The sequence below is a fragment of the Podarcis cretensis genome, assembly GCF_951804945.1.
Source record: "Podarcis cretensis genome assembly, chromosome: 8".
In the NCBI taxonomy this organism is placed as follows: Eukaryota; Metazoa; Chordata; class Lepidosauria; order Squamata; family Lacertidae; genus Podarcis; species Podarcis cretensis.
The window spans coordinates 54,936,588-54,962,671 of record NC_137177.1 but is presented as its reverse complement, the minus strand read 5'-3'; the positions used below and the strand labels follow the sequence as shown (position 1 = coordinate 54,962,671).

The 26,084-nt window shown below is 46.7% G+C and overlaps 1 protein-coding gene across 1 annotated transcript in view; it reads left to right on the top strand.

The window, feature by feature from the left end:
- Nucleotides 1–26,084, top strand: part of ATP2C2 (ATPase secretory pathway Ca2+ transporting 2) — a 38,545-nt gene that overhangs the window by 5,718 nt on the left and 6,743 nt on the right. Inside the window, exons 2-20 of the mRNA XM_079988753.1 lie at nucleotides 3,517–3,627; nucleotides 4,690–4,806; nucleotides 5,992–6,081; nucleotides 6,510–6,545; nucleotides 6,637–6,698; nucleotides 8,600–8,708; nucleotides 9,397–9,546; nucleotides 10,361–10,429; nucleotides 10,543–10,618; nucleotides 12,314–12,380; nucleotides 15,163–15,287; nucleotides 15,896–15,993; nucleotides 16,768–16,869; nucleotides 17,910–17,999; nucleotides 20,271–20,372; nucleotides 21,824–21,980; nucleotides 23,189–23,359; nucleotides 24,564–24,661; nucleotides 24,769–24,819. Of these exons, the coding sequence (XP_079844879.1) occupies nucleotides 3,517–3,627; nucleotides 4,690–4,806; nucleotides 5,992–6,081; nucleotides 6,510–6,545; nucleotides 6,637–6,698; nucleotides 8,600–8,708; nucleotides 9,397–9,546; nucleotides 10,361–10,429; nucleotides 10,543–10,618; nucleotides 12,314–12,380; nucleotides 15,163–15,287; nucleotides 15,896–15,993; nucleotides 16,768–16,869; nucleotides 17,910–17,999; nucleotides 20,271–20,372; nucleotides 21,824–21,980; nucleotides 23,189–23,359; nucleotides 24,564–24,661; nucleotides 24,769–24,819 (1,881 nt within the window). The remainder of the gene's footprint in view (nucleotides 1–3,516; nucleotides 3,628–4,689; nucleotides 4,807–5,991; nucleotides 6,082–6,509; nucleotides 6,546–6,636; nucleotides 6,699–8,599; nucleotides 8,709–9,396; nucleotides 9,547–10,360; nucleotides 10,430–10,542; nucleotides 10,619–12,313; nucleotides 12,381–15,162; nucleotides 15,288–15,895; nucleotides 15,994–16,767; nucleotides 16,870–17,909; nucleotides 18,000–20,270; nucleotides 20,373–21,823; nucleotides 21,981–23,188; nucleotides 23,360–24,563; nucleotides 24,662–24,768; nucleotides 24,820–26,084) is intronic.

The window sequence follows — 26,084 nt, the reverse complement described above, 5'->3', positions numbered from 1 at the left end:
GCATCTCCATTGGTCCTGAGAATCCCTCAAGGAAACGCCCATAAATATCCAAACTATGAGGACTAGAGACTTGCTTTTCAAGACAAACAAGCCAAAGTTCCTGAGATCCTCCGGAATCCTGATTCCTGCACACTGCGCCCAATTTTTCTGCTTGCATGGCAGGCTCATAGCAGGCTAGAATAAACACAGCTGTTCTCCTGACTTCATTTTCAAACATCTTGTTTCGTAAGAAACAGTCAGTGCCTACCATGCCTGCCAACTTTGCTAGGGTAAACTAATTATTTTATTTCCTCCAGGCGTACCTGTGCTAAGCGTCATGGTTGTTTTCTTTTTATTATGTTTAACTTGTCTTTCTTACAAACAAACAAAAAAAAGGGCAAAGTCTGGAAAAGGGCATCAGGACCCAGGATTTGAATGCAAACTTGCCAGCTTCCCTGCCTCTGTTTCCTGGTGTTATTAGGTTGCTCTTCTGTCTGCTTGGCTTGCTTTGCCATCAACAATAACTAAGCCACTTATCCTGGAACCACTTCAGAAGAGGTTTAAGGGCAATGCCTGCCTTGAATTGCCAAATTGCAGGGCAGTAATCCTGTTTCCTTCTCAGAAGATTAGAGCAGGGATGGGTAACCTGTGGCTCTCCAGAGCCTGCAGGATCAGGCCAGTGGCCCATCTGGTCCAGCATCCTGTTCTCACAGTGGCCAACCAGATGCCTATGGGAAACCAGCAAGCTGGACATGAGCACAACAGCACTCTGCCCTAGTACAGTTCCCAGCAACGGGTACTGAGAGGCACAGTGAAGGAAGAACATACTGTGATTTTATGTTTTAGCTGCCCTGAGACCTGCAGGTATAAGACAGTACAGTCAGACCTCTTGTTACGTTCGGTTCAGGTTACATCTTTTCAGGTTGCATCCCACGGCGACCCGGAAGTAACGGAACGGGTTTCGCCACTCGTGCATGCGCAGATGCTCAAAATGATGTCACACGCATGCGCAGAAGTGGCGAATCATGACCCGCGCACGTGCAGACGCGGGTTGCATTCTGCTCATGATGCGAACGGGGCTCCAGAATGGATGCCGTTCACAACCAGAGGTACCACTGTATATTATTATTATTATTATTATTAGCCATCGTAGCTAGTAGCTTTTGATAGCCTTGTCTACCATGAATTTATCCAATCCTCTTTTAAAGTTTGGGGGCCATCATTGCCTCCTGTGGCAGTGAGTTCCATTGTTTAACTATGTGCTGTGTGAAGAAGTATTTTCTTCATGGCGTTATGGCCAAGACCCAAATTTCATTAAGCCATTCTTTCCAAGACAGGAATAATGTAGCTTTCCAATTTTGAGCCAATGACAATTTTGCGGCCGTTAACAGATAGATGTTAAGTTTTCTGTGGTTTTTAACTAGGCTGCCGTTGTTGTGCTGTTTTTATTGTACATCATCTTGAGACCATTGTGCAGAGGGCAATTAGTAAATTAATGCTCATGAAAAACTACCCCTCAATTTCCCTAGGATGGGTGGCAATGGAACAAGAACCAATTGCTCTATAACCACTTTCTGCTCCTTGGCATAGAATCTCATAACGCTAGACATCTAATGTTGGAAGATTTGGGACAGACTTTTTAAAAGTAACTTTTCACATAAGTGCATGAAATGTGGAACTCACTGCCACAAGAGGCAGTGATAGTCACCAATTTGGATGGCTTTAAAAGAGGTTTAGACAAATTCATGGAGGGGGAGGATGCTAGAAGCGGCTACTAGCAATGATGGCTGTGCTCTGCCTCAACGGTCAGAGGCAGCAATGCTTTTAAATACCAGTTGCTGGAAACTACGGGAGGGGAGAGTTTTCTTGCACTCAAATCCTGCTTGATGGTTTCCCACAGGCCCCTCAGTGGCCACTGAGACAATAGGAAGCTGGACTAGATGGGCCATTGGTCTGATCCAGCAAGCTCCTCATATGTTTTTAATAATGATATATATATATTAATCAAAATTGCCCGGTAGGCAGCAAACCATTTCAGTCCAGAAATACTAAATACAGATACTGAGAAGCCTCCTTGGAGCAGAGACTTGGCTGGCTTTCCAAGATTAAAGCTGCTTTCCTCCCCACCCCCAGCAATCAATTTATGTCCTCCACAGGGATGTCTTTTATTTCCTGTTGATAAGGTTGTGCTGTGAAATCTCAAAAGATTTCAGAAATTTCATTGGGAAGCCAATGAAAAGAGACTGGCTTTACAATCCGTGTGTGTGTGCGCGTGCGCGCGTGCGCGCCCCTTCCAGCTATAAAAACCATTGGAATTCAGAAGTAGGAAACTTCTTTGCTTATTTGCTTTAGACCTTTCTATATAGAGTTTTTACTGTGGCACTCAAAGCGATGTGGAAAATCATGTTTTAGGGTTCCTATCCTCTTACTTTCTCTTTTCTTCCTCTTCCCCTTGGTTTTGAAATGTTTTTCTTTCTTCTTTGCTAAGCCTTGTTTCCTTTTAACATTTTCCTTTAACAGTATCTTCACAGTACAGTAGAGGGGTGGGGAACCTATGACCCTCCGAATCTTGCTGGACTACAATTCCCATCGTCCCTTAATATTGGTGGTGGATGATGGGAGTTGTTGTCCAACAACATCCAGAGGGCCACTGGTTTCCTACTCCTGGTGCTATGAGTTCTATTACAGTGGCAACAAACCCTCTCCCATATTAGAACTCTGAATAGGCCTTTTGCCCTATTCTTCCCCCTTAATAAGTTCCTCTGTGAACTGGTTCATTAGAGCAAATGGGGCACTGCCCCTCTTACCTTACTTGCCTGCCCAGGGATTGGCACTGCCTGTCAGCTTCCTCCTCCTTAGTCTCAGTTTTGTCCTTGTACAGCTGAGCAGGGAAGCAGACGATGGCGACAAAACCAGAATTAGTCTGCTATGCCCATCATTGGCTCTGACTATACCCACTTTGGGGCTCTCTGCCTTACCAGTCCCAATGAGCCACCACTGTTAGCATGGTCACTTAAACAAGATGAGCAGAAAACAGAGACAAAAGTCCTGATAACACATTACTGAGCAAAAACAGTGTGTAATTTAAGGTGAAATGAATGGAGGTTTTGCCTTTCTTAGTTCAAGCCTCATACATAGCAGGGAGACATTCCACCAAATACACAGAGGAAAAACTCCCTTCGGAGCCAATCGGGGCACATGCTACCTCAGCAAACATCATGGCACTCTGTCAAGTTGCTAAGCAATACTTCCACCAACCTGCCTCTTAGCTAGTGGCCTTTAACACTAACAGAATTAACTATTAAGTTACAAACTGGATGATCCCTGCTGTTGCACTTCCAGCAAGCAGCATGGAAGGAAGAGCCTTAGACATGCCAGGGATCACTTGATGTTCCAGTCAATAAGGCACATATGTGTGAACCAGGCCTGAGCCCATTTTCCACCATCCCTCCACTTAAATTTCTGCTTAAAATGGTTGTAGACAGTCTCATCTCTTCCTCTTTCTTCACCACCCAACATTTTATTTGCATTATGTAGTCTGAAGAAGAATCTGAACTGAAGTCAGTGGAAGAAGAGAAAGAGGTTACGGCCCTCTCTCCCAAAGAGGCTTGCAAACGCCATGCAGACGAGCTGGCAAAAATGTTACAGGTAAGAGCCATAAAACCACAACAGAGACTTTTGAGAAACACTTCAGAAGAAAGAGGTGCAGGTTAGAGTCATCTTCTTGTCTCTTGTCTTGACATGTGTTCCTGAAATGATCTAATATTCACAATATTTTCACAATGCTGCCTGCCATTGGAAAAGCTGTGATGAGGTTAGAGAGTGTCGGCAAACATACTTAGCTGCTCAGGGTAACTGTGTCAGCAAAAGACCTCTGACAAGCCTTTGCTGTTTCAACTGCATCAGAGCATCCAGACAGGTGACTGTTTCTGCAGGAGGGGGGTTGCATGGGAGTCATTGGCCCCATTTATTTATTTTTACAATTGGCATGAATTAACTAGGAAAAGTCAAGGGAGTTGTTGTTGTTATTTACTAGTGGGGAGCACCCAGTGCTATCCGGGAATATGTAGAAACCAGCAAATATAGTGTCAGTTGTGAGCTTGGACCCATCACTCCAAAAATGGGCAAAGTCCTGTTGCGGTCTGCCATCTTGATTCAAAATGGCGGCCAGCAGCCAAACCTTAACAATGACTGCTGCCTCCATGTCAGGAACCCTTGTATTGAAACTGGCGACAACATCTTTGAGAGGCGAACAAACCTACAGAGCAGGCAGACAGACGGATGGTCAGACAAACCACTTTCCAAAATATATAGTAGAGTATTACATTTATATCTCACCTGTCCTTCAAGGAGTTCAAGGTGACATTTGTTAGCTCTCTCCTTCCCTACCAGCCACACAATCAAGTCCCTAAATGGGTAGATTATGCTGGTATTATGAACCCATCAACTCCCAGAGGTAAGGGGCTTCCTAGTTATGGAGCAGATGTGTTTCTGAGGGAACCTAAAGAGTGCTGAGGGATGTGTGTTTGTGTGTGAAACCTTGGAAAGAAAGGGACAGAAAGTGGTTGGCAGAGGAAGAAGGGAGAAAGAGGGTGCCCCACCCACTGCCATCATGCACTCCCCAACACATTACCTGAGGGAACTTTAAAAAGATTTCCCACCCCCTGCTTTATGCTGTTTTTTTTAAAAAATACACTGTTGTCTCTTCAGGTTGATATACAGAAGGGACTGTCTGAAGTGTCAGTGCTGCACCGAAGGATCAAGCATGGCTGGAATGAATTTGTAATAGATAATACGCAGCCAGTGTGGAAGAAATATCTAGACCAGGTAAAGAACAGGAATGCTAGTGGCAAAGGGTTTTGTGGATCATTGGATAGCGGGGTGTATGTACCCTGTCTCTTTCTCCAGGGTTATGTTGAGTAAGAACGTTCAATTTAAAACAAATATGTACATCTGGCGTAGGAATGTGTGTGTATACACATACACAATTACTAGGACATTTCCCTGCTCAAGTTCCCTTCAAATAGTGCAAGATGCTAATCTAACCAGCCCAGACGTTTGATTGACACTTTCTTCAAGACCTTCCATGATTAATGTAGCATGCAGTTCAGCGGAGGCTGGTCCATTAAGGCACTCTGGACACCGCCCCACCAGCCTTGGCTTGCCTTCAGCCAGCCTCCACTTGCCTGCCTCCTGACTTACAGCCAGCCCGAGTTGCTGCCTATTGGACTCCTTCTCTTTAGTCTCAGTATTGCCATAAAAGAACTTAACAGGGAGGAGATAGGGACAAAGCTGGAATTAGTTGGCTCTGCCTGTCTTTGGCTCTGGCGCCCCCCCTGCTGGCCTCCCAGCCCAGGAGAGTGATGGAGCTTAGCTACACTCCCCATTCACTGAGCTCTACCCTAGCCACCCGCCAGCTCCTGTTTCGTGCATCCAGGCACCGTTCCCTGACCCACAAGTCAGTGCCCTTCACCTTTGATGCTCTGGGGACATGCCAGTGATCAGAAAGTGTCTCTAGGGCAGGGACAACAAAGCCTTTTCAGCCTGAGGTCTGCATTCTCTTCCAGGATCTGCAGAGCAGTGGTAGGCGGGGCCAGTGGCACAAGTGGGTGGAGCAAAAAAATTGAAATGTTTACCTTTGTACAATAGGCTAGATTCTATTCACAGGTATGTATCCCCCTCTGTTCTTCATACAGACAAGGAAGAAGCATTATCTGAGTTCAATGGGGTCATTCTAGTCAGTCAAAAGCATTCCAGGAGGGTGCAAAGCCAGTGCAGTGAGGGGTGTGGCCTGTGGAGAGTTCTGAGGGCCAGATAGAGAGAATTGGAGAGCCCTATTTCACCCCAGGCTTGAGGTTCCTTACTCAAGCATAAAGTGAAACTGCGTGGATCAAGCAGAGATTATTAGTTCTGGGCATGAATTGTGTGACAACTTTACTCCCACTGTGAATGGCAAAAAACAAACAAACCCTACTTCAGTCAAGGGAATTTTTCCTTCTTCTTTCCTTTTAGTTTAAGAACCCCCTGATCCTTTTGCTGCTGGCCTCTGCTTTAGTAAGTGTGGTCACTAAAGAATACGAAGATGCCGTGAGTATTGCAATGGTACGTGATCTGTTTTCTTTGGAGTCCTCATTCTTGGAGACATCAGAACTAAGGGACTATTTTCAACTGTACTGAATGGGGATAAGAAAGGGGGGTCAGGCTTCTAGGGGGTGAAGAGAACCACTCATCAACTGATTTCTCTAGGTGAGGGGTGGGGTACCTTTTGGGGGTGAAGGGTCCCAGTGGAAGACTGTGGGGGCTGCAATCCCCCTCCAAACTTACACCCTTAATAAACACAGTCTCTTTCTCTCAAGCACACAGAGAGTTATTTCCCTTAAAATCTTAGTAATTCTGCTCAAGTTTCACATTTTTATTTATTTGTTTTCCATTTGTCTAGTTTCCATGTAAGCCTGAAATAAATATCCATTCTCCATTGGCATGTGACGTTATTCTTTGTTGATCCATCCCCATTTTTATTTTATTTTTAGGCTGTCATCATCGTGGTGACTGTGGCCTTCATCCAGGTACAACCTTTTCTGGTAACTGACCATTGTGGGTTCTCACCCATTCAGACAAAAAACATGCCCTGACAGCGATGTGCTTCTTTTCTCGCAGGAGCACCGCTCTGAGAAATCTCTGGAGGAACTCAACAAGTTAGTCCCACCAGAGTGTAACTGGTAAGCCTTGTAAAGCATCCACACACTTTAAACCTTTGGTGTAGTGCCTGCCAGATGCCTTCTTCGTGCATGTATGGAGGCACAAAATGCTTGTGTGCGTTTGAGGGGCGATGGTTACAATTGGAAGGGTGGCAGGAGAACCCCTACCTCTGCCCTAGTTCCCTGCCCCCCACAAACCTGGAGCTGATACTCACACTTCCCATTCACAACTGTGCAGTTTAGCCTCCCTACTATAGAACAGCCTCCTGCCAACCTAACAGTTCGAAAGCACGTCAAAGTGCAAGTAGATTAATAGGTACCGCTTCAGCAGGAAGGTAAACGGTGTTTCCGTGCGCTGCTTTGGTTCTCCAGAAGCAGCTTAGTCATGCTGGCCACATGACCCAGAAGCTGTACGCCGGCTCCCTCGGCTAATAAAGCGAGATGAGCGCCATAACCCCAGAGTCGGTCACGACTGGACCTAATGGTCAGGGGTCCCTTTACCTTTTACTATAGAACAGCATATCAGGGCTTAAGAGGACTGTGTGTGTGTGTGTGTGTGTGTGTGTGTGTGTCCGTGTGCGTGCACACGCTTGCTCAGGGTAAACCCGTGTATTTACAAATGATTAAAATATCCTTTATTTGCCTACTGGTCACTTATGCTTTATTTTACCAACCTGAACTGTGTGTGTTGAAATGTTCAGTTCTGGGACTGATGTTCATTTCCTTCTCCACCAGAAGGACAAATACCTGTTCCAGCCTTGCCAAAGCAAATATGTAATACCTTTTATGATTTTAATTATTATGTCCAGAGAGGTGGCCTATTTGTCTTTCAAGGTCAGAGAACACTTTGATCATTTCCCCCACTTCCCCTTGTTCCTTCCACACCCAGGGGCACCTTGTAGAAAGAAAGGTAAGTGCTTTTGGTATGATGTTGCGCTCCAAGTCACCAAATGTATTGGAACTATTTTTAACTGTTTTTGTATGTGCAATTGTTTTTAAATGGTGGCACTGTGGGTAAAACCTCAGTGCCTAGGACTTGCCGATCGTAAGGTCGGCGGTTCGAATCCCCGCGGCGGGGTGAGCTCCCGTCGTTCGGTCCCAGCTCCTGCCCACCTAGCAGTTCGAAAGCACCCCTAAGTGCAAGTAGATAAATAGGGACCGCTTTATAGCGGGAACGTAAACAGCGTTTCCGTGTGCAGCACTGGTGCTGGCTCACCAGTGCAGCTTCGTCACGCTGGCCACGTGACCCGGAAGTGTCTTCGGACGGCGCCAGCTCCCGGCCTCTTAAGTGAGATGAGCGCACAACCCTAGAGTCGGTTACGACTGGCCTTCGGGCAGGGGTACCTTTACCTTTACCTTAATAATAATAATAATAATAATATGCTGATGATGATGTTAAATAAATTTGTAGACCCACTTCATAGCCTAAAGCCATCAAAGTGGCCTACTAGATAAAAAACAGAATAAAACACAAAAAGACAAGTTTTAAACACAATGAAATCATTTCAGCAAACTCTAAAAACAATAGAAACATATTTGCAATTTCTAAAAACAGCAATGCAATATACTATGTTATCTGTCTCATTGTCCACTATTTAACATAAGTTACATAAGTTATGTAAGTTGTTGCATTACATACGTAACTTATATTCATTTCAATGTCAACTCCAAAGCAATGTTTAAAAACATCATTAGTTATATGTTGTTTGTGAACTTAAAAGCAACTTACTTGACTGATTTCCGTTCCTGACTACAGACAAACATACAAACGGTAGCAATTTCTGCTTCCTCTTCTGTTGCCATTGGAGTGGTCTGACATCCCTGGCCACCACAATGCATCTTCCCCACAACCCTTTTGGCAGCTCTGCTTTGCTTATACGGTGCCATTTCTTTCTATTTATCTCTTTGTGGGGGGATACTAGCATGAGAGAGGGGAAACTGCAGCATCTTCTTGCTCGAGAGCTTGTTCCTGGAGACATTGTGTGCCTTTCTATGGGAGACAGGGTTCCTGCAGACATCAGACTTGTAGAGGTAAGAGATGGATGATGGAACAGTACCATGTGCATTCCATAACTGGGTGCTCCCATTACAAAACTCAGTGTAAAATTCAACAAGCCATCTCCTGATTCAGTTTTTATGCTTCTGAAGCTTTGACAGAGGATAAGTGCATGGACCCTCACAAAACCCACCTATTTCCACTCATACTTGCCCATACACTTCTGGCAGTTCCCATAGCCCTTCTCTGCTTGACCCTGTCATTTGAGGTGTGGTAACTGGCAACCAGAGACAGGGCCTTCTTGGTGGTGGGACTCAGATTGCAGAATGCTCTCCCCAGAGAATCTCGCCTGGTACTTGCTCTGTGCTAGGCAAAGCCCCCCCCCCCCCCCCCCCGCTTAAGGATGCTCATTAGGTGTGTTGAGAAAACTCGATGAAAAGGATGTAATTGTGTGTTTGATGACTTCAAGACAATTTTTGCGGCATGTTTTTGTAGTATGGAATCACGTGACTGCTTTTCGGGGGGCAGCATTCTACTGATGCTTGCAGGGGGGTGGATATGCAAAAATAACTGAAAACTGTGCCAATCTGCACATGCTCCAGTTCCAGAATTAACTGTATCAAATCTCCAAGTTAAACCTTAATGAATGAGGAATGGGAGTGTAGCACCAAAACAGGAAAGGGATGGAATTAATGGGATTCCATTTATCCACTGTTTTGTCAGGTTACAGATCTCTTAGTGGACGAATCCAGTTTCACGGGGGAAGCAGAGCCCTGCAGCAAGAATGATGGCATCTTAGCAGAAGCTGGAGACCTGATGACCCTCACCAATGTCGCATTCATGGGAACTCTAGTACGATACGGCAAAGGCAAAGTGAGTGGTAAATAACCTTCTTTCGCTAGCTGTAAGTAGCCCATCATTAGGCAATTATTCATAAGCTTGTTGTATGTACTGGCAGCAGCAAATCTAAACCTGTGTGCTCCTGCTTTTTTCCATGCAGTTACAATCCGGCACTTTGCAAAGGCGCACACACAAAAACAACAAATTCAAGTCATGCCCACAACAAAGGAAGTCATGTGACATGAGAATACTGGCCCACCTATCAAAGTAGCCCATTAGGGATTGGCTGTTCGCCTATATGGCTAATATCAGCTTTGTGGAGCTGTTTAAGGCCACATTCATACCATACATTTAAAGCAATATGATACCACTTTAAACAACCGTGGCTTCACACAAAGAGGAGCTGCAGTTTGTTAAGGATGCTGAGAGTTGTTTAGAGATCCCCTATTCCCCACCCCTACAGAACTACAAGCCCTCTTCGCAAGGAACTCTGGGAAATAGCAGTTCTGTGAGGGAAATAGGGACTTCCTAACCCAGACTTCCTCTTTAACTATTAAGGAGCTATCATCACTCGAAAGCTACAGATCATCTTCCTGACTTTGCATCTCTTGTAATGCGAAAGAGGTGTGTGTGTGTGTGTGTGTGTGTGTGTGTGTGTGTGTAGTAAACCAAGCTTTAATTATGGTTTATTGACTGTGGTTAACATAAATCATGGCTTGGCATTATGTACAAACCAGGTCGTTGTGGCTCCAGCTGTCATTCAGGGGAAAGTTTTTCAACTCTGGGGAATACCATCAAAATCTAAGAAAAAAGGCAACTTATTCTTTGCATTCTTCTGCTTGTTCAGGGCATTGTCATTGGAACAGGTGAAAACTCACAGTTTGGGGAGGTATTCAAAATGATGCAAGAAGAAGAGGTGAGAAGGGGTCTGGGGGAAAGTGGACCAAGTTCTTAGTAGGGGAACATCCAGAGGGTTCTATTTCAAGAGGGTTTTTCTTTCTTCCCTTTGCTGTCAATTAATGCATCAAGACCCCCAAGACTCCACTACAGAAAAACATGGACAAACTGGGGAAACAGCTTACTCTCATTTCATTTGGCATCATTGGTGAGTTTTGTGAAATACTTTATTCCCCCCCCCCCTTAATGACCTACTGCCTGTTTTAAGAACTAGCTCCTACTTATCAGAAGGGACCATCATTTTGGGAGAGACTCGCTATGTGTGTAGCAGGGACAGGGAAGAAATTTGGCTCAGGTCAGATTTCAAGGCAAAGTTACTTAATCTGTGCAACATGCGAACTGAAACACAGCTGTCCTCCAAAATTCACAGCTCTCTGAATTTTGCAGTGCAGTTCTCTAGCCAAGTCATGTGTACAAAAATGCAGGTTCGAGGGCAAATTATCCATATGATGGTGAAATAACATGGTTTTTAAATTATTATTTGGGTGAAATTGCTTGCAAAAATACATACCGTACCTTAGGCAAAATTGCATTTTAAAATGTGTATGTGAAGAGAGATTTACGCCACAGTGCTGAGGACTTTAGAAACAAAGAAGCCCCAAACTGGTGCAGAAATGTGGAGAACCAAAATTAAGGCTGAAAAAATGAGAAAAAAACAAAATGGACAGTTTCACCCATTCCTAGAGTATAGATTTGTATAGTAGAAGCCTAGAGTTAGGCTGAGCAAATGTGACTGACCTGAGGTCCCAACACACTAACCCAGGGTTTTCCAAACTTTGGTCTCCAGCTGTTTTTGGACTACAACTCCCATCTAGCATGACCAGTAGTCAGGGATGATGGGACCTGTAGTCCTAAAACAGCTGGAGACCCAAGTTTGGGAAACCCTTCTCGAACCACTACACCACATTGAACTTAGTTTGTACCCTTCTCCTTGTGCATACTTTGAGTATTTTCATGTTCACTGTCAGGGGTTCGGGAGCAGAGGCACAGGGGAGAGAGGAGGCGGAGAGCGAAGGGGAACAATCCGAGGGCAGCGTAGGAGAGTATGACAGTGGGCCGAGAGATTCCATGAACTTCTCCAGCGATTCGGAAGATTCCCAGAAGGGGGCACCGATGGCCAGGGCAAGGGGGGTCCCGGGAGGGACGCACCAGAAGCAAGGGGCCAGCGGCGACTCCCAAAGCAGCAGCTGGAGATCGGGACCAGCTTCCCCACCAGAGCGTAGCGGGGGGGAAGAGTCCCACGTGTCAGGGCCGGCTTCCCCTCCAGTGGGGAGAGAAGATGAGTCAGGGCTGACCACGCCCCTATCGCTGAGTGAGGGAACGGGGGGGAGTCAGACCCAGCTAGCCCCCCCAAAGGGGGAAGCAGTGACAGGAGCAGTGTAACGGTCAGGAGGAAGGTTGCCGGCTGGGCGCGTGCGCCAAGTTCAAATGTACAGGGAGCTCGGATTGGGAGCCAGGTCCTAAAGCACGCCGGAAGCAGGGGGAAGAATCCAGGGAATCAGCATCAGAAGAGTCCAGAAAGGGTGACAGCCCAGCGGGCAGACGGACCCAGAGGAGAAAGGAGCAAAGGAGGAGGTGGAGCAAGGCTAGGGTCTTGAACTGGTGTGTGGGGGGAGGAGATTCAGACGGAACTTCAGCGGTCTAGGGTTGAGACGTAGAGCTGCGCGCCGCGGCTTTGAAATTGAAACTGAACCTTAATAAAGACTTTTGTATATAGCAAGAACTGGCGTTGGTCCTTTGTGAGCTGGGACCTTGGGCAGCTCTGACAGTCACGTATGTACCTGAACATGCCTGTGGTGCCATCAAGATAGCTTCTGTTCTTTCCTCTCCCCTCTCCTGCAAGGTTTCCTTATGCTGATTGGCTGGCTGCAGGGGAAGCATCTTCTTGGCATGTTCACCATTGGAGTGAGGTAAGAGCTGGAAGGACATTTTATTGTCACAGTAGAAGAACAGAGTAGAATGCAAATATGCTGATCAAAAACATTCTGTGTGTATATTTCCTGCCTATCTCTAGATTGAACAGGGGTGGGAAACTTTAGGATCTGGGGGCCAATTGTGGCTCTGCAGGCTTCGCTATCTGGCTCAATGATCCCTCCTTGGCCCTGCCTCACACCCTCCAGTTTTTGCCTGGCTGGAATGTGCCCTTGAAGTAGGCCTCTTGCCTCTCTGGCTGGAGGATAGAGAGGGATGAGTGCAGAAACTACCCTAGAAATTACATTCATTTATCCACCTGCATTTCCTTCTGGCCCTGCTTCTCCCTTGCATATGGCCCACGGAAAGTTGCCCAGAATGGAATTTGGCCCTTCAGCTGAAAAAGGTCCCCAAACACTGTGATAGATAGATAGACAGACAGACAGACACACACACTATATTTCTTTTTTATTTAAATGACTTTTGATTACGTTTGATTAGGTTGTACAAACAGTGGTGGATTCTGGAAAGAGATTAGTTTGTAATCAGAGCCCTCTCCAGGTGTTTAGGAGAACATGTGAGGACTCAAACTGTGGAGGGGGCATTGCCCCATTCCCTACCCCTTAAATTCTGCCACCTGAGGTGGCTGCTTCAATCTGTCACATGGACAGGCCAGCCCCGTAAGACAGCCAGTCTAGAAACCCAAGGAGCCCATCTTCTAGCTGCTCCGGCCTCTGAACAAGGGTGTTGAGGGGCTGTAGGCCAGCAGGAAGACCCCTGATCTGCATGGAGGAAGCCTCAAACTCTGAACAGCAAATCTCCCCACTGCCCAAGGAAAGGGGGGGCAGGGTAGTGCACTGTCCCTAGCCCCATTGGGGAGGGGGGTACCATCATGGCCACACACACCCTGACACATGCTGCGCACCCTCCCACTGCACCAGGCACTAGGCCCCCACGGGCAATGTGCCATGCCCCCAGGACGTGCGCCACACCCCTGGGATACGTGTCACGCCCCTGGGATGTGCGCCAGCCACGCCCCTGCCTGTTCTCCACCCCTGGTGTCGGAGCATGCAGCTTCGCCACTGCCACTGCCCTAAAAAAATAAAATCCATTCCACATAATGCTTTGGAAACTCCCCAACAGGGTGATTGAACTATCAGAATCTGCTGCAACCATTTTTGTCAGCTGCAGTGGAGAGATAGCTCTTCAAGCAGGACAAATGGTAGCACCAGAACCCAAGAGTTTAATACCTGTAGCTGGTGAGCTTCATAAGCACTTGGGCATGTGCTGATGACGGGATGGGTGGACACAGCATCCCCACCCTTCCCCACCAATATACCTGCCACGAAACATTTGCTTCTCTCTGTACAAATATTAACCTTGCTGGCCATATCTCCCTTGTTGTTTAAAGGCTGGCATTGTACATCCTTATAGTTTGCATGGCAGGCCGCCTTCTTGTCAAATGACATGTGCCATCTGTTCACGTATCTGGAAAAGGGATCCCTTGGCATCAGAGGATTGTAATGTTTGTATTACTGCCCAGCGGCACGATAAAAGCAATGTGTGGCAAAGTCGCTACAGATAAAGAGAAATGGTTGAGGACTTGGAAGGGAAAAGGTTTAGACTAGGTACAGAAAAAAGGCAGGCAAGTGTCAATGGAGGGCAGATGCTGTGGAATAAAAGTAACACTAAAGTGGACCAGCCAGAGTTGTCTTCTTTTCCTGCACAGTCCCTGTGTCCCTTAAGGGCTATGAATGTTGCCTTGCTCTGTATTCTCTTGTTCAGTGATATTTGCGCCTGAAGCATAGATCAGGGCTTTGTCAGTGGTGGCACACAGGCTGCAGAGCTCTCCACCAACAGACCATCTGGCCCCTACACTTCTGTGTTTTGATGGCAGGCAGAAAAGTATTTTCATACTAGACCAGGGATGGGGAACCTCCAGCTTGTGAGCCAAATCTGACTCACTAGACCCTGGAATCCAGACCCTCTGCACTGACTGACTGATGTCTCACTTGCTCTGTTTACAATTGCCGTAGCAGGCAAAGCAAAGTGTACCGAGTGAGTGTGAGAGAAAGAGAGAGAGGATGAGAGAGAGAGAGAATGGGTTGTGCACGTCCCACTGATATAAAGTTCTGACTATTTTCTCCCAAACGAATGTGGCCCTTGGGTGGGGCAGGGGGAAAGTCCCCCACCCCTATGGTGGAAAACCTTTCCTTCCTCTGTTATATATAAAAAAGCTCAGAATCATACAATACAATGAATTGGCCAGAGATTTAGGACAGAAAAAGAGAGAGTACTTCAGAGTCAACATACAAAGAAATTGGACCAGTTGGTTAAGCCCAAATGAGGCTTTGCATTCTGCATTTTGCAAAGCTGGCACCAGCCCTGCCTCCGATGGTCGTCTGCAAAGCTCCACTGGGCATAGGAACAAAGGAAGCAGCCTTTCACGTGGAGTCAGATGATTGCTCCATTGAGCTCAGTGTACTGTCCACACTAACTGGCAGTGGCTCTCCAGGGTGTCAGACAGGGGCCTCTCCCAGCCTTACTTGAGGATGCCAGGGACTGGACGTGGAGCCTTCTGCAGATGCTTTACTGTCCTTCCTGCAATTGAGCCTGAAGCTCAAGTGCTGAAAGAGGCATCCAGGGCCCATGAAAAGGCAGGTCTTAATGTGTTTCAGCATCAGGGCCCTGGAGCAAGTTGATGCTTGCATATACTTCCTTACAGGAGTTAGTGAGGATGGTGGTGTGTAACCCCAGTGGTAAATGATTCTGTGTGTGCAGCTTAGCGGTGGCTGCAATCCCAGAGGGCCTCCCCATCGTGGTCACGGTGACCTTAGTCCTGGGCGTCTTGAGGATGGCCAAGAAACGAGTCATTGTGAAGAAGCTGCCAATTGTAGAAACTCTAGGTAAGAGCAGCGTGCGCATCAAGGCGGGTCATGGGGTGGGTGTTAGCAAAACTGGATTTGCTAACTCTGTGGCTGATTCCACTGTCATCGTTTCCACCCGTTCATTTAATGTGAAGGAGGCATTTTCCTCACTTTCTCATAATACTAGAATGATGGGTATTCTAATGCAGCTAAATGTTGGAATATTCGGAACAGACAAAAGAAAATGCTTCTGCACACAGCACATAGTTAAACTGTGGAATTCAGTCCCATAAAGGGCAGTGGTGGCCATCAGTTTGAATGGCTTTGGAAGAGCATTAGATAATTTCATGGAGGATAAGGCTACCAATGGCTACTAAGCATGGTGGTTCTACCTCCACTGTTGGAAACAGTATATGCTCTAGATTCCAGTTTTCAGGGAATCACGGGTGCAGGGGCTGTTGTGGCACTGGGATCCTCCTTGCAGGCTTCCCATGGTCATCTGCTGTTGGAGTAGATTGGCTTTTGGTCTAATCCAGCAGGTCTCTTCTTAGGTTCTTATCCAGCACATGTGAATGCTTAGCAGCACGCACACACACACATGCCTGTGAGCGCAACCTCTGTTCTGACAAATCCTCTCTTCTCCTCAGGCTGTTGCAATGTTATCTGCTCTGATAAGACCGGGACCTTGACAGCCAATGAAATGACTGTCACTCAGCTCGTCACCTCAGATGGATTCAAGGCAGAGGTACAGTCAGCGAATGTGCGCTTTGGACAAAGTTGTCAGTTGTAATACAAGACAACTCTGAACCTATAAGCCTCCTTGGTTGATAGGACTCTGAGCTTGTCTTTTTATAAGATGACAAGGGTAGTGATGTGCTTTTAAACGGTTTCAGTGCTGTTTTAAGTAGGGTTACTTATTTGTTTTTGGTTGCTTTTTTAAAGAAAATACTTTCATTTGTCATGTGTTTTCAGTTGCCTGTGATTTATGCTGTGAAATGTCTTGGGTCCTGCATCAGGAGAGAGGCAGAATATAAAATAAATAAAATGAATATTAATCTGATTTATTTGTTGCCTAATTCAAAACATCTCTAGTAATTGACATACATAATTTAAAACAACCATCAAGCTTAATAATAAAGCACACAGAAAGAGCAATAAACATCATCATAATAATCTACTCTCAAATGCCTGAGGGAACAATCATGCCTTAATATGGCACCCAAAGGATGTTAATGTCAGTACCAGACGAGCCTTGATAAGGAAAGTATTCCATAGATGGGGAGCCCAAAACTGGAAGAAAAAACCCTCTCCCTTATTATCACTCATAAACCCATAATTTCACTTCCAGTGGGCTACTGATTCACTTTGCCAATTAACTTCAATCCATAAATGCCAGTATTTCTGCCCGCGTTCCTTAAGATATCCGTGTCTCCAAATGTACCCTCCTCTTTCCGACATTAAATAATGTCAGCTGGCCATAGAGTTGGGTCTCCTCTGCAGGTGTCTTCTGTTCTTCCAGGTGAGCGGGGTTGGGTACAACAGAGAAGGAGATGTGTGTCTCTTACCTTCCAGAGAAATCATCAAAGAATTTTCAAACATCTCTGTGGGGAAATTAGTGGAGGTAAGTTATTTGCCAGGATTATTATTATTTCGTAGGAGGAGCAGAGTAGACATGATGGGCTAAACAACCAATGTGATAAGACTTACGGTGTTGATGGAACAGGGGTGGGCAACCTTTTGACTGCTAAGGGCAATCATGCCTCAGCAATAACTGGGGTGGAGGGTGCGTATTGGCAAGCAGTGGGGCTGAACCAGTGGTAGGTGGGAGTCAAACTAGGTAGGACCACCCCTTCTCTCTCTCTCTCTCTCTCTCTCTCTCTCTCTCTCTCTCTCTTTCTGACTCCCCTTTCTCTCCCTACCCACTGAGCTGATACGGAACAGGCAGATCACTCTTGGCAGATGTCTAACCTGATCACTTGCAGAGGACTTTGGAATTTAAGCCAAGGGTCCAAAGGTTTCCTACCCCGGCCCAAAAGATGGCACCACAGACTTCAAACCAATCCTTGCTTGTGTTGCACGCCACCCCAATCTCCGAGCGATGAGAGATTGTGGGAGTTCCAGTTGCTTATCCAGGGTTTGTGTTTCTTTTGGAATGAGGCATAGTGAAAACCGGGGTGTCTTTATTAAATGTGGCTTATTTGTACATATATACAACCTGAGTGCATGCTGGAAGGGTTCACAGCATTAACACCCCAAGAGGGCCTTGCTTCCTCCCTTAGCCAGTGTCTTAGATTCTAACAGAATCTCTCTTTCCCTCTCTCCAGCTTTTCTTCTAGCTCACATCACTCCAAACTCTCTGCTCTCAACTCTGTATTTGTCTTTCTAACTACCCACGAATGGAGGGGGGGCACCCATTACCATCTCACACAGATCCACTTCCTTTGTTCCCTTAATGGCCCATCACCCAGGCAGGCTATCAGCCTGCCTTACAACACTTGCTGGAGCCAGAGGTTAGAAGTGTCTCTGCATGCAGCCTACTCAACCCAGCCCCCCAAACTCATCACACTTGCAACTGAGCAATCTCTGAGCCCAGGGTTTAAGCTTAACAGTCATTTGATTCATTTCCCCAACAAATATCACAAAGAAGCAAATCTCTTTCAGGCTGGCTGTGTTGCCAACAATGCAATAATCAGGAAGACGACTGTGATGGGGCAGCCGACTGAAGGGGCCCTGATAGCCCTGGCAATGAAGGTAGAGTGGCTGTTGCAAGCCCCGGGTGCTTATTAAGTTTTAGATTTAATCGGCTCTGTTTAATTTGTAATGGCTTAGCAAGGTTGCCAAAAAATGAAGGTAGGATTTAGTCTTCAGCTGATCCGGTAAGGTATCTTACCATGGTTGCCAAAAATGAGAGAGAGAATTTAGCATTCAGCTGATCTGCCCATTTATCAACAGCAGAATTATAGTATTATAAACCCAAGGCAGCCAGAGAGCAACCTGACTTAGTGATCTTGGCAGTGATCCTCAAAACTAAATAAGTGTAAGGAAATGTGCCCAGTGGAAATATTTACTGTATTTTTCCGTGTATAAGACTAGGGGTTTTTTCCCTAAAAAATAATGTCAAAAATTAGGGGGCATCTTATACTCTCAGCCATCTCTCCCCATTTTCTTCAATCTGAGTCCCCCAAAATAAAAGGTAAAGAGACCTCTGACAGTTACGTCCAGTCATCGATGACTCTGGGGTTGCAGCGCTCATCTTGCTTTACTGGCTGAGGGAGCTAACGTTTGTCTGCAGACAGTTTTTCAGGGTCATGTGGCCTGCATGAGTAAGCTGCTTCTGGTGAACCAGAGCAGTGCACAGAAACGCCGTTTACCTTCCTTCCGGAGCGGCACCTATTTACTTGCACTTTGATGTGCTTTCGAACTGCTAGGTTGGCAGGAGCAGGGACCGAGCAACGGGAGCTCACCCCGTCGTGGGGATTCGAACCGCCAACCTTCCGATGGGCAAGCCCTAGGCTCTGTGGTTTAGACCACAGTGCCACCCGCGTACCCCAAAATAGGAGGTGTCTTATACATGGGCCGTCTTATAGACCAAAAAATACGGTATTCTACCCACCTTCTTGGACTATGTCGCACAGTAAAAATGGTTTCCCTTCATGTCCTTGATATAGGTGTTGCATTGGGCAAGCTGGTATCCTTAGAGACACGCCTTTGTTAAGTGGAAGAGTGACTGATAGCCTGGGATGGTTGGGTGGCGGCAGTGGTGTAGCTAGCTGCTCAGGCACCTGGGGTGGCACGCATGCCCTGCACGCAGGAGTGGGGTGAACCGCCCATGGGACGGAGCAAGCTGGGGCAGGGTGTACTGCATGGAGCCTTGCTTCCGCCTCCCCCTCAGCTGTAGGGGGCTGAGGGGGAGGCGGCAGGCAGATGCAAACCCCACTCTGCTGTTTCGGGCAGCGCAGAGCCTGTAGGCACCCAAGCCACTGTGTCACTCCCAGGACAGACACATGACTCAGGCACCCTGCAGGCCCCACGGTGCCATCCCCACGGTGTGGCACCCAGTGCCCCCCCCCGCCTCCCCTAGCTACACCTCTGAGTGATGGTTCAATCAATGCGTTAGGAAATGGTCTCTTGAAAGCTGGAGATCCCTCTAGAGTGTTTTGAAGGGAACAGATGGGGAGGATACCTCCGTCCCATGGGGGAAGGTTGCCTCAAGCCTCTAGGTCTGCCCCTTGGCTCAGTCTGGGCCAACCAGATTTGTATGGGAAGCCTGCAGCAGGGACTGAGCGCAACAGCAGCTTCCTCCACTTATGACTCCCAGAACATGGGGTTGATGCCTCCAACAGCGGAAGTAGAACACAGCCGTTGTTGAGGGCCAAATGTTTGCCATCCCTGTTCATTTGTAATAAAGCAAATATTGCAAGGTCACCAAAAGCTTCCACTGACCCCTCTCTGGAAAGGAAAGGGGGAAAACAGATCATGATGTCCTGAGAACTTCTTAAACGTAAAGGTAAAGGTAAAGGTAAAGGGACCCCTGACCATTAGGTCCAGTTGTAGCCGACTCTGGGGTTGCGGCACTCATCTTGCTTTACTGGCCGAGGGTGCTCACCCCGTCGTGGGGATTCGAACCGCCGACCTTCTGATCGGCAAGTCCTAGGCTCTGTGGTTTAATTCACAGTGCCACCCGCTTCTTACCATGTGGCAAATGGGAAGCATGCAACTGTATTTAAATATTGCCTGAGTCACACTTCAAAAACATCAGAACTTGGAAGCCCAAGATGCTGCCTTAAACCAAGTAAAACCATTGCACCCATCTAGCTCAGTATTGTCTGCATTGACTGGCAGCAGCTCTTCAGGGTTTCAACAAGCATTTCATTGTTAACGTTCAGCATATGAAAACCTGTCAGATTTCAAATTGAATGGTAGTCATTCCTTTTGAGCTCTACCGCTCATGTATGTATAGAATTACTAAGTGCTAAAGCCCTGGTCCTCTCTCTCCACGTCCCCCCCCCCCTTTTTTTTTAGATGGAACTGAGTGATATAAAAGACATCTATATAAGGAAGAAGGAGATCCCATTTAGCTCAGAGCAGAAATGGATGGCAGTCAAATGTGCTCTGAAAAAACAGGTAAAAAGCAAGCAACTTGTTTTTCGTTATTCGTTATCTGTGATTATTTTTAGAAAAAGAAAAAGAATAATGATACGCCACTAGAATCAAGTTGTGATCAGTCAGTACACATTACATTTTTAACCCACTCTCTCTCCCTCACTCACTCACCCCATTTTTACTCTCACAAGAAGCCTGTGAAGGTGCTTAGACTCAGAGAAATTGGAGTACCTGTCCCAAAATTACCCTATGAACGTCATAGGGCTGAGAGTGGATTTGAACCTGCGTGTCTCTTCCATCCAAGTCCAGCATTCTAATCACACATGGTGTGGCGTTGATGGTTGGAAATCATCAACCTGTCTGTTTGTGTGTGTGTTATGTCACTCTGAAAAACTCCATAAACATTTTTGCAGTAGGTGCAATAGACCAGATTCACACCAGGCATTTAAAGCACTATGATACAAAGAATTCTGGGAGTTGTAGCTCATTAAGGGTGCTGAGAGCTGTTAAAATACCCCTTACAGAGCTAAGATTGCCAGAGTTCCTTGTTAAGAGGGATTGATTGTTAAACCACTCGGCAGATTGTAGCTCTGAAAGGGGAATATGTAGATCATGGGTTGGCAAACTAAGGCCCGGGGGCCGGATCTGGCCTAATTGCCTTCTAAATCCGGCCCACAGACGGTCTGGGAATCGGCATGTTTTTACATGAGTAGAATGTGTCCTTTTATTTAAAATGCACCTCTAGGTTATTTGCGGGACATAGGAATTTGTTCATTTTTTTCCTGCAAAATATAGTCCGGCCCCCCACAAGGTTTGAGGGACAGTGGACCGGCCCACTGCTGAAAAAGTTTGCTGACCCCTGATGTAGATCTAGAAAATGGTAGGTAAAGGTAAAGGTACCCCTGCCCGTACGGGCCAGTCTTGACAGACTCTGGGGTTGTGCGCCCATCTCACTTAAGAGGCCAGGGGCCAGCGCTGTCCGGAGACACTTCCGGGTCACGTGGCCAGCGTGACATCGCTGCTCTGGCCAGAGCCAGAGCCAGAGCCAGAGCCGCACACGGAAACGCCGTTTACCTTCCCGCTGGTAAGCGGTCCCTATTTATCTACTTGCACCCGGAGGTGCTTTCGAACTGCTAGGTTGGCAGGCGCTGGGACCGAGCAGCGGGAGCGCACCCCGCCGCAGGGATTCGAACCGCCAACCTTTCGATCGGCAAGCCCTAGGCGCTGAGGCTTTAACCCACAGCGCCACCTGCGTCCCAATGGTAGAACTAGGCAAAACACAACACAGAGAGATTTGTTGTGATGAGTTCCAGAAAGATATCTCTCTCTCTCTCTCTCTCTCTCTCTCTCTCTCTCTCTCTGCCCCAACCTGAAGGTGCTGAGGGCTGAACTCAGGACTTTCTGCATGCAAAGAAGATGCTCTACCTCTAGGCTATGGCCCTTCCTCAGTTGTTCTTTTCCTCATTTCATAGGGGCAAGAAGAAGTCTACTTTATGAAGGGGGCCTTTGAAGAAGTGATGCAGCATTGCACCATGTATAACAGTGGCGGCATCTCACTCCCAATGACACCGCAGCAGAAGTCCGTCTATGTTCAGGAAGAGAAGACCATGGGATCACTTGGCCTGAGGGGTCAGTTCATGGGTGTACCTCATTCCACCCCTATGCTTGCTTGAGTCTTGTGTGGGTTGACAAGCTGGGCATCCGGACTGCATCCCTTCCAGCTTGTTATTCCACACACACAAACACCAGAAACCTGAATGCTGAAGGGCAGAGGAAGCCGTCGTATGCCATGTCAGACCCTTGGTCCCTCTGGCTCAGAACAGTTGACACTGACCAGCCATGCGTCTTCAAGAGCCATCAGTATCATCCTTACATTCTTCTGGGTCTCAAGGAGGATCACAAAAATTAAATACAGATAAAACACACATAGCTAAGAACATGTAATAGGTCATGGTTAAAAAGCAATTGAACAATGTGGGTGGAACCATACTATTAGGAACTATTTCCTTAAAAGCAGTCAGTTCCCCAAAAGCAGAAGGACAACAAGGAGGGACCTGGCCAAGCTTCTTTAGGAAAGGAATTCCAAGCCTGAGACCAGCCACTGAGAAGGCCCTCTCCCATGTTCCCATGAAACATGCCTGTGAGGGTGGCAGGACTGAGAGAAGGGCCTCTGCTTAAGATCGCAGAGTCCAGGCAGGTCTATATGGGAGAATTTGGTCCTTCAGATAGTCTGGACCTAAGCCGTATGGGACATTTGCAGCCCCACACAGAGATTCTGGAGGTTGGACCATTTTCCCCTGAGCCACAGCCCAACCACATTGCCACCTGGAGCCTGTACCGCTACACTCTGCCTTCCTATCTTATGCTGCAGTGTAGTTTCTGCCCATTCCAGAAACACCTGGGGAACACACACACACCTCTCACCTGGGCTTATAAGAACCAAGCACTTCTTGACTTGGTATATTTTCATGCTTGTGTTCTTTTAGCTTAGGAGTAACCAACCTGATGCCTTCCAGATATTGTTGGCCTGCATGCTCATCATCCATGCCCATTGACCATTTTGGTTGAGGCTGACGCATGTTGTAGTCCAACCACATCTGGAGCTTTCTTATACAGAGTCGTACCATTGGTCCATCTAGCTCAATATCATCTTCTACACAGACTGGCACTGTCCGTCCAGGGCTTCAGGCATGAGTCACTCTGAGCCCTACCTGGGGATGTTGGGGAGAGAACCTTGGACCTTCTGCAGATTCTCTACACTGAGCTATGCCTCTTTCCCTTTCTGAGCGGCAGCGTGAAATAACCTGGTCTGTTGTCACTTTTCTGCTCCTTCTTAGTGCTTGCCCTGGCTTCCGGTCCAGAACTGGGCAGGCTGACATTTTTAGGTCTTGTGGGAATCATCGACCCGCCAAGGCATGGAGTGAAGGAAGCTGTTCGAGTCCTCATTGAGTCGGGTGTTTCGGTGAAAATGATAACTGGAGATGCCTTGGAAACAGCCCTCGCCATTGGTGAGCAAGATAAACCGTGCCACCTTCATGCAACATTTTGGGCTTTGGGCTTTAGAGAAAGGACAAGTAAAGCAGGGAGAAGTGAAAGAGGTATATAAAATTATGCACAAAGGAGAGAAAGCAGCTAGTGGGGAGTTGGTTGTTTTCTTTTGCCCTCTCTTATAATACCAGAAGGGATGCGGGTGGTGCTGTGGTCTAAACCACTGAGCCTTGGGCTTGCCGATCAGAAGGTCGGCGGTTTGAATCCCCGCAACGGGATGAGCTCCTGTTGCTCGGTCCCTGCTGCTGCCAACCTAGCAGTTCGAAAGCACGTCAAAATGCAAGTAGATAAATAGGTACCGCTCCGGCGGGAAGGTAAACAGCGTTTCCGTGCGCCGCTCTGGTTCACCAGAAGTGGCTTAGTCATGCTGGCCACATGACCCAGAAGCTGTACACCGCTACCTCGGCCAGTAAAGTGAGATGAGCGCAGCAACCCCAGAGTTGTCCGCGACTGGACCTAACGGTCAGGGGTCCCTTTACCTTTATAATACCAGAACTCAGGCCCATTCAATGAAGCCGAAGGCAAAAGGAAGGCCTTCTCTACACAGCATGTAGTTAAATGATCGAAATTGCTCCTGCAGAAAGTAGTGGTGGCCACCAACTGAGATGACTTCAAAGGAGAATTTGGACAAATTCCTGGAAGATAACACTACCAGTGCCAGCTAGTCTCAATGGCTATGTTCTTTCTCCACTGTCAGAGGCAATATGCTTCTAAATACCAGTTGCTGGTGAGCTCAAGTGGTGTGGATGCTTTTATACTCAGGTCCTGTTTGCAGACTTCAAAAGGCATCTTGTCATCCACTGTGAGAACAGGGTGCTGGACTCAATGGGCCATTGACCCAGCAGGACTTTTCTTATGTTCTGCTTTCACTGAAGCACAATTCATTGTATCGCGCTGAACATCGCAGCTGATTATCTCTACGGCCCATTTCCCTTCTTGCTGTACACTTATTTTTGTATCTCAGATATCTACCTCTGCTCCCACAAGGCTGGATTTGCCTTTGGCTGTTCAAGATGCTCCAGGGGCAAGGCTAGGTGACAACTTGGTGACCTAGAAATAGACTTTGGTGGAATGTTTCTGTCAGAGTTACCAGAAATCCCTTGTCAAATGCCATCTCTGCCTCAGTTGGGATGGTCAGTCATATCCTTTCCCTTTCCTTCATAGGACGAAATATTGGCCTCTGCAATGGGAAAATGAAAGCTATGTCTGGGGAGGAAGTGGAGAACACCACAGAATCAGCACTATCATCAACTGTCAAAAATGTAATGGCGCTTTGAAGGGGTTCCAAAACGCATGGTGTGTGCTCATTCGTAAAACCCCAGCCGTCTCACATAGATCTGCTTTCTCTCTCTCTCTCCTCATCATCCAGGTTTCCATCTTCTTCCGAACAAGTCCAAAACACAAACTTAAAATCATAAAGGTATCTGCTGACCCCAAACAAGCCACAAGTCTGTCCCTTTACCAGAGAAGCTAGTTCTGATTTCTGCACCATGGTGGTCACTACTTTGCTTCTGATTTGCCCACTTCTGTTCAAATTACCATTTTCCTTCTATAGCTTCTCTTTTCCTGCAACTCGTTCTGGGAATCATTCTCTGCTGGTTCTTTGCCGTAGATAAGGGAGTCGGGGAATCAATTTCTATAAAGGAGAACTGAAGCAGCAATTGCAAATCAAGGTGTATCTTCCTTGCCTTTCAGTGCTCAGAACTACATCTTCTAGCAATAACCACCACAAAATACAGCTGGAAAAGTCCAGTTTCTGGATCCATTGGTTTAGGCCAGGCTTCCCCCAATCCAGCGTCCTCTGGATGCTTTGGACTACAATCCCCATCATCCCTGACAATGGCCACACTGGCTGGAGCTAAGGGGAGATGTAGCCCAGTAACACCTGAAGAACAACTGGCAGGGAAAAGGCTGCACTAGGCAGTGAATTACATCATTATTATTTATTAAACTTATTAGTTGCTTAAAAAAAAAATAGCCAGTGGAAATGCATTCAATGTTTCCTGAAACTATCTGTGCATTTCCCCCTACTCTTCCACATCCCTTTGTCTCATGAAGGGGAGAAATGAGCCCTGCCTTTCTCTCTGTTTTGGTGGTTGCTGCTCCTGTTGGTTGACAATGGTACAATTGTCTAGGCAAGCACAGTCATTTCCCACTTGCTGTGATCTTCGAGGGTTGGGTGATTTGCTCATTTGTCACTTTGGTCATGTATTGTAAAGATCATGAAAGTGGTAATCAGGTGTAGGCATGTCTTCATTTAAGTGAGCCTCTGTAAGTACCCTGATTGGCTGGCCTGGGACTATTACAGGCAGCATAAAAAATATATGTGTGCCCTGATTGGCTGGTCTGGATATTTTCCTGGCAACATTCAACACTTCTTCATATTATTGGTTGGGTTTGATCCTGCTGATCACATTTGCATGAAGATGCATCCTTAAATTAAAACTGATTGCATGAGCAAAATAATACCTAATAAAAGCTTGTTTCTTAACCAATCCCCATTTATCCTTTCAGCTAGAATTGTTAATTCCCACTGCTGCTGAAAGCCCAAATTCTAAATGGCTAATCTCTCCAGATTGTCTTCCTGTGTATTGCATTTTGTTTTTGTTTTCAATTTACTTTTTTTTCTTTATTGAAAATTAGAAAAATACTGCGTTTGACATTTTATATTCTGGAGAGGCCAAG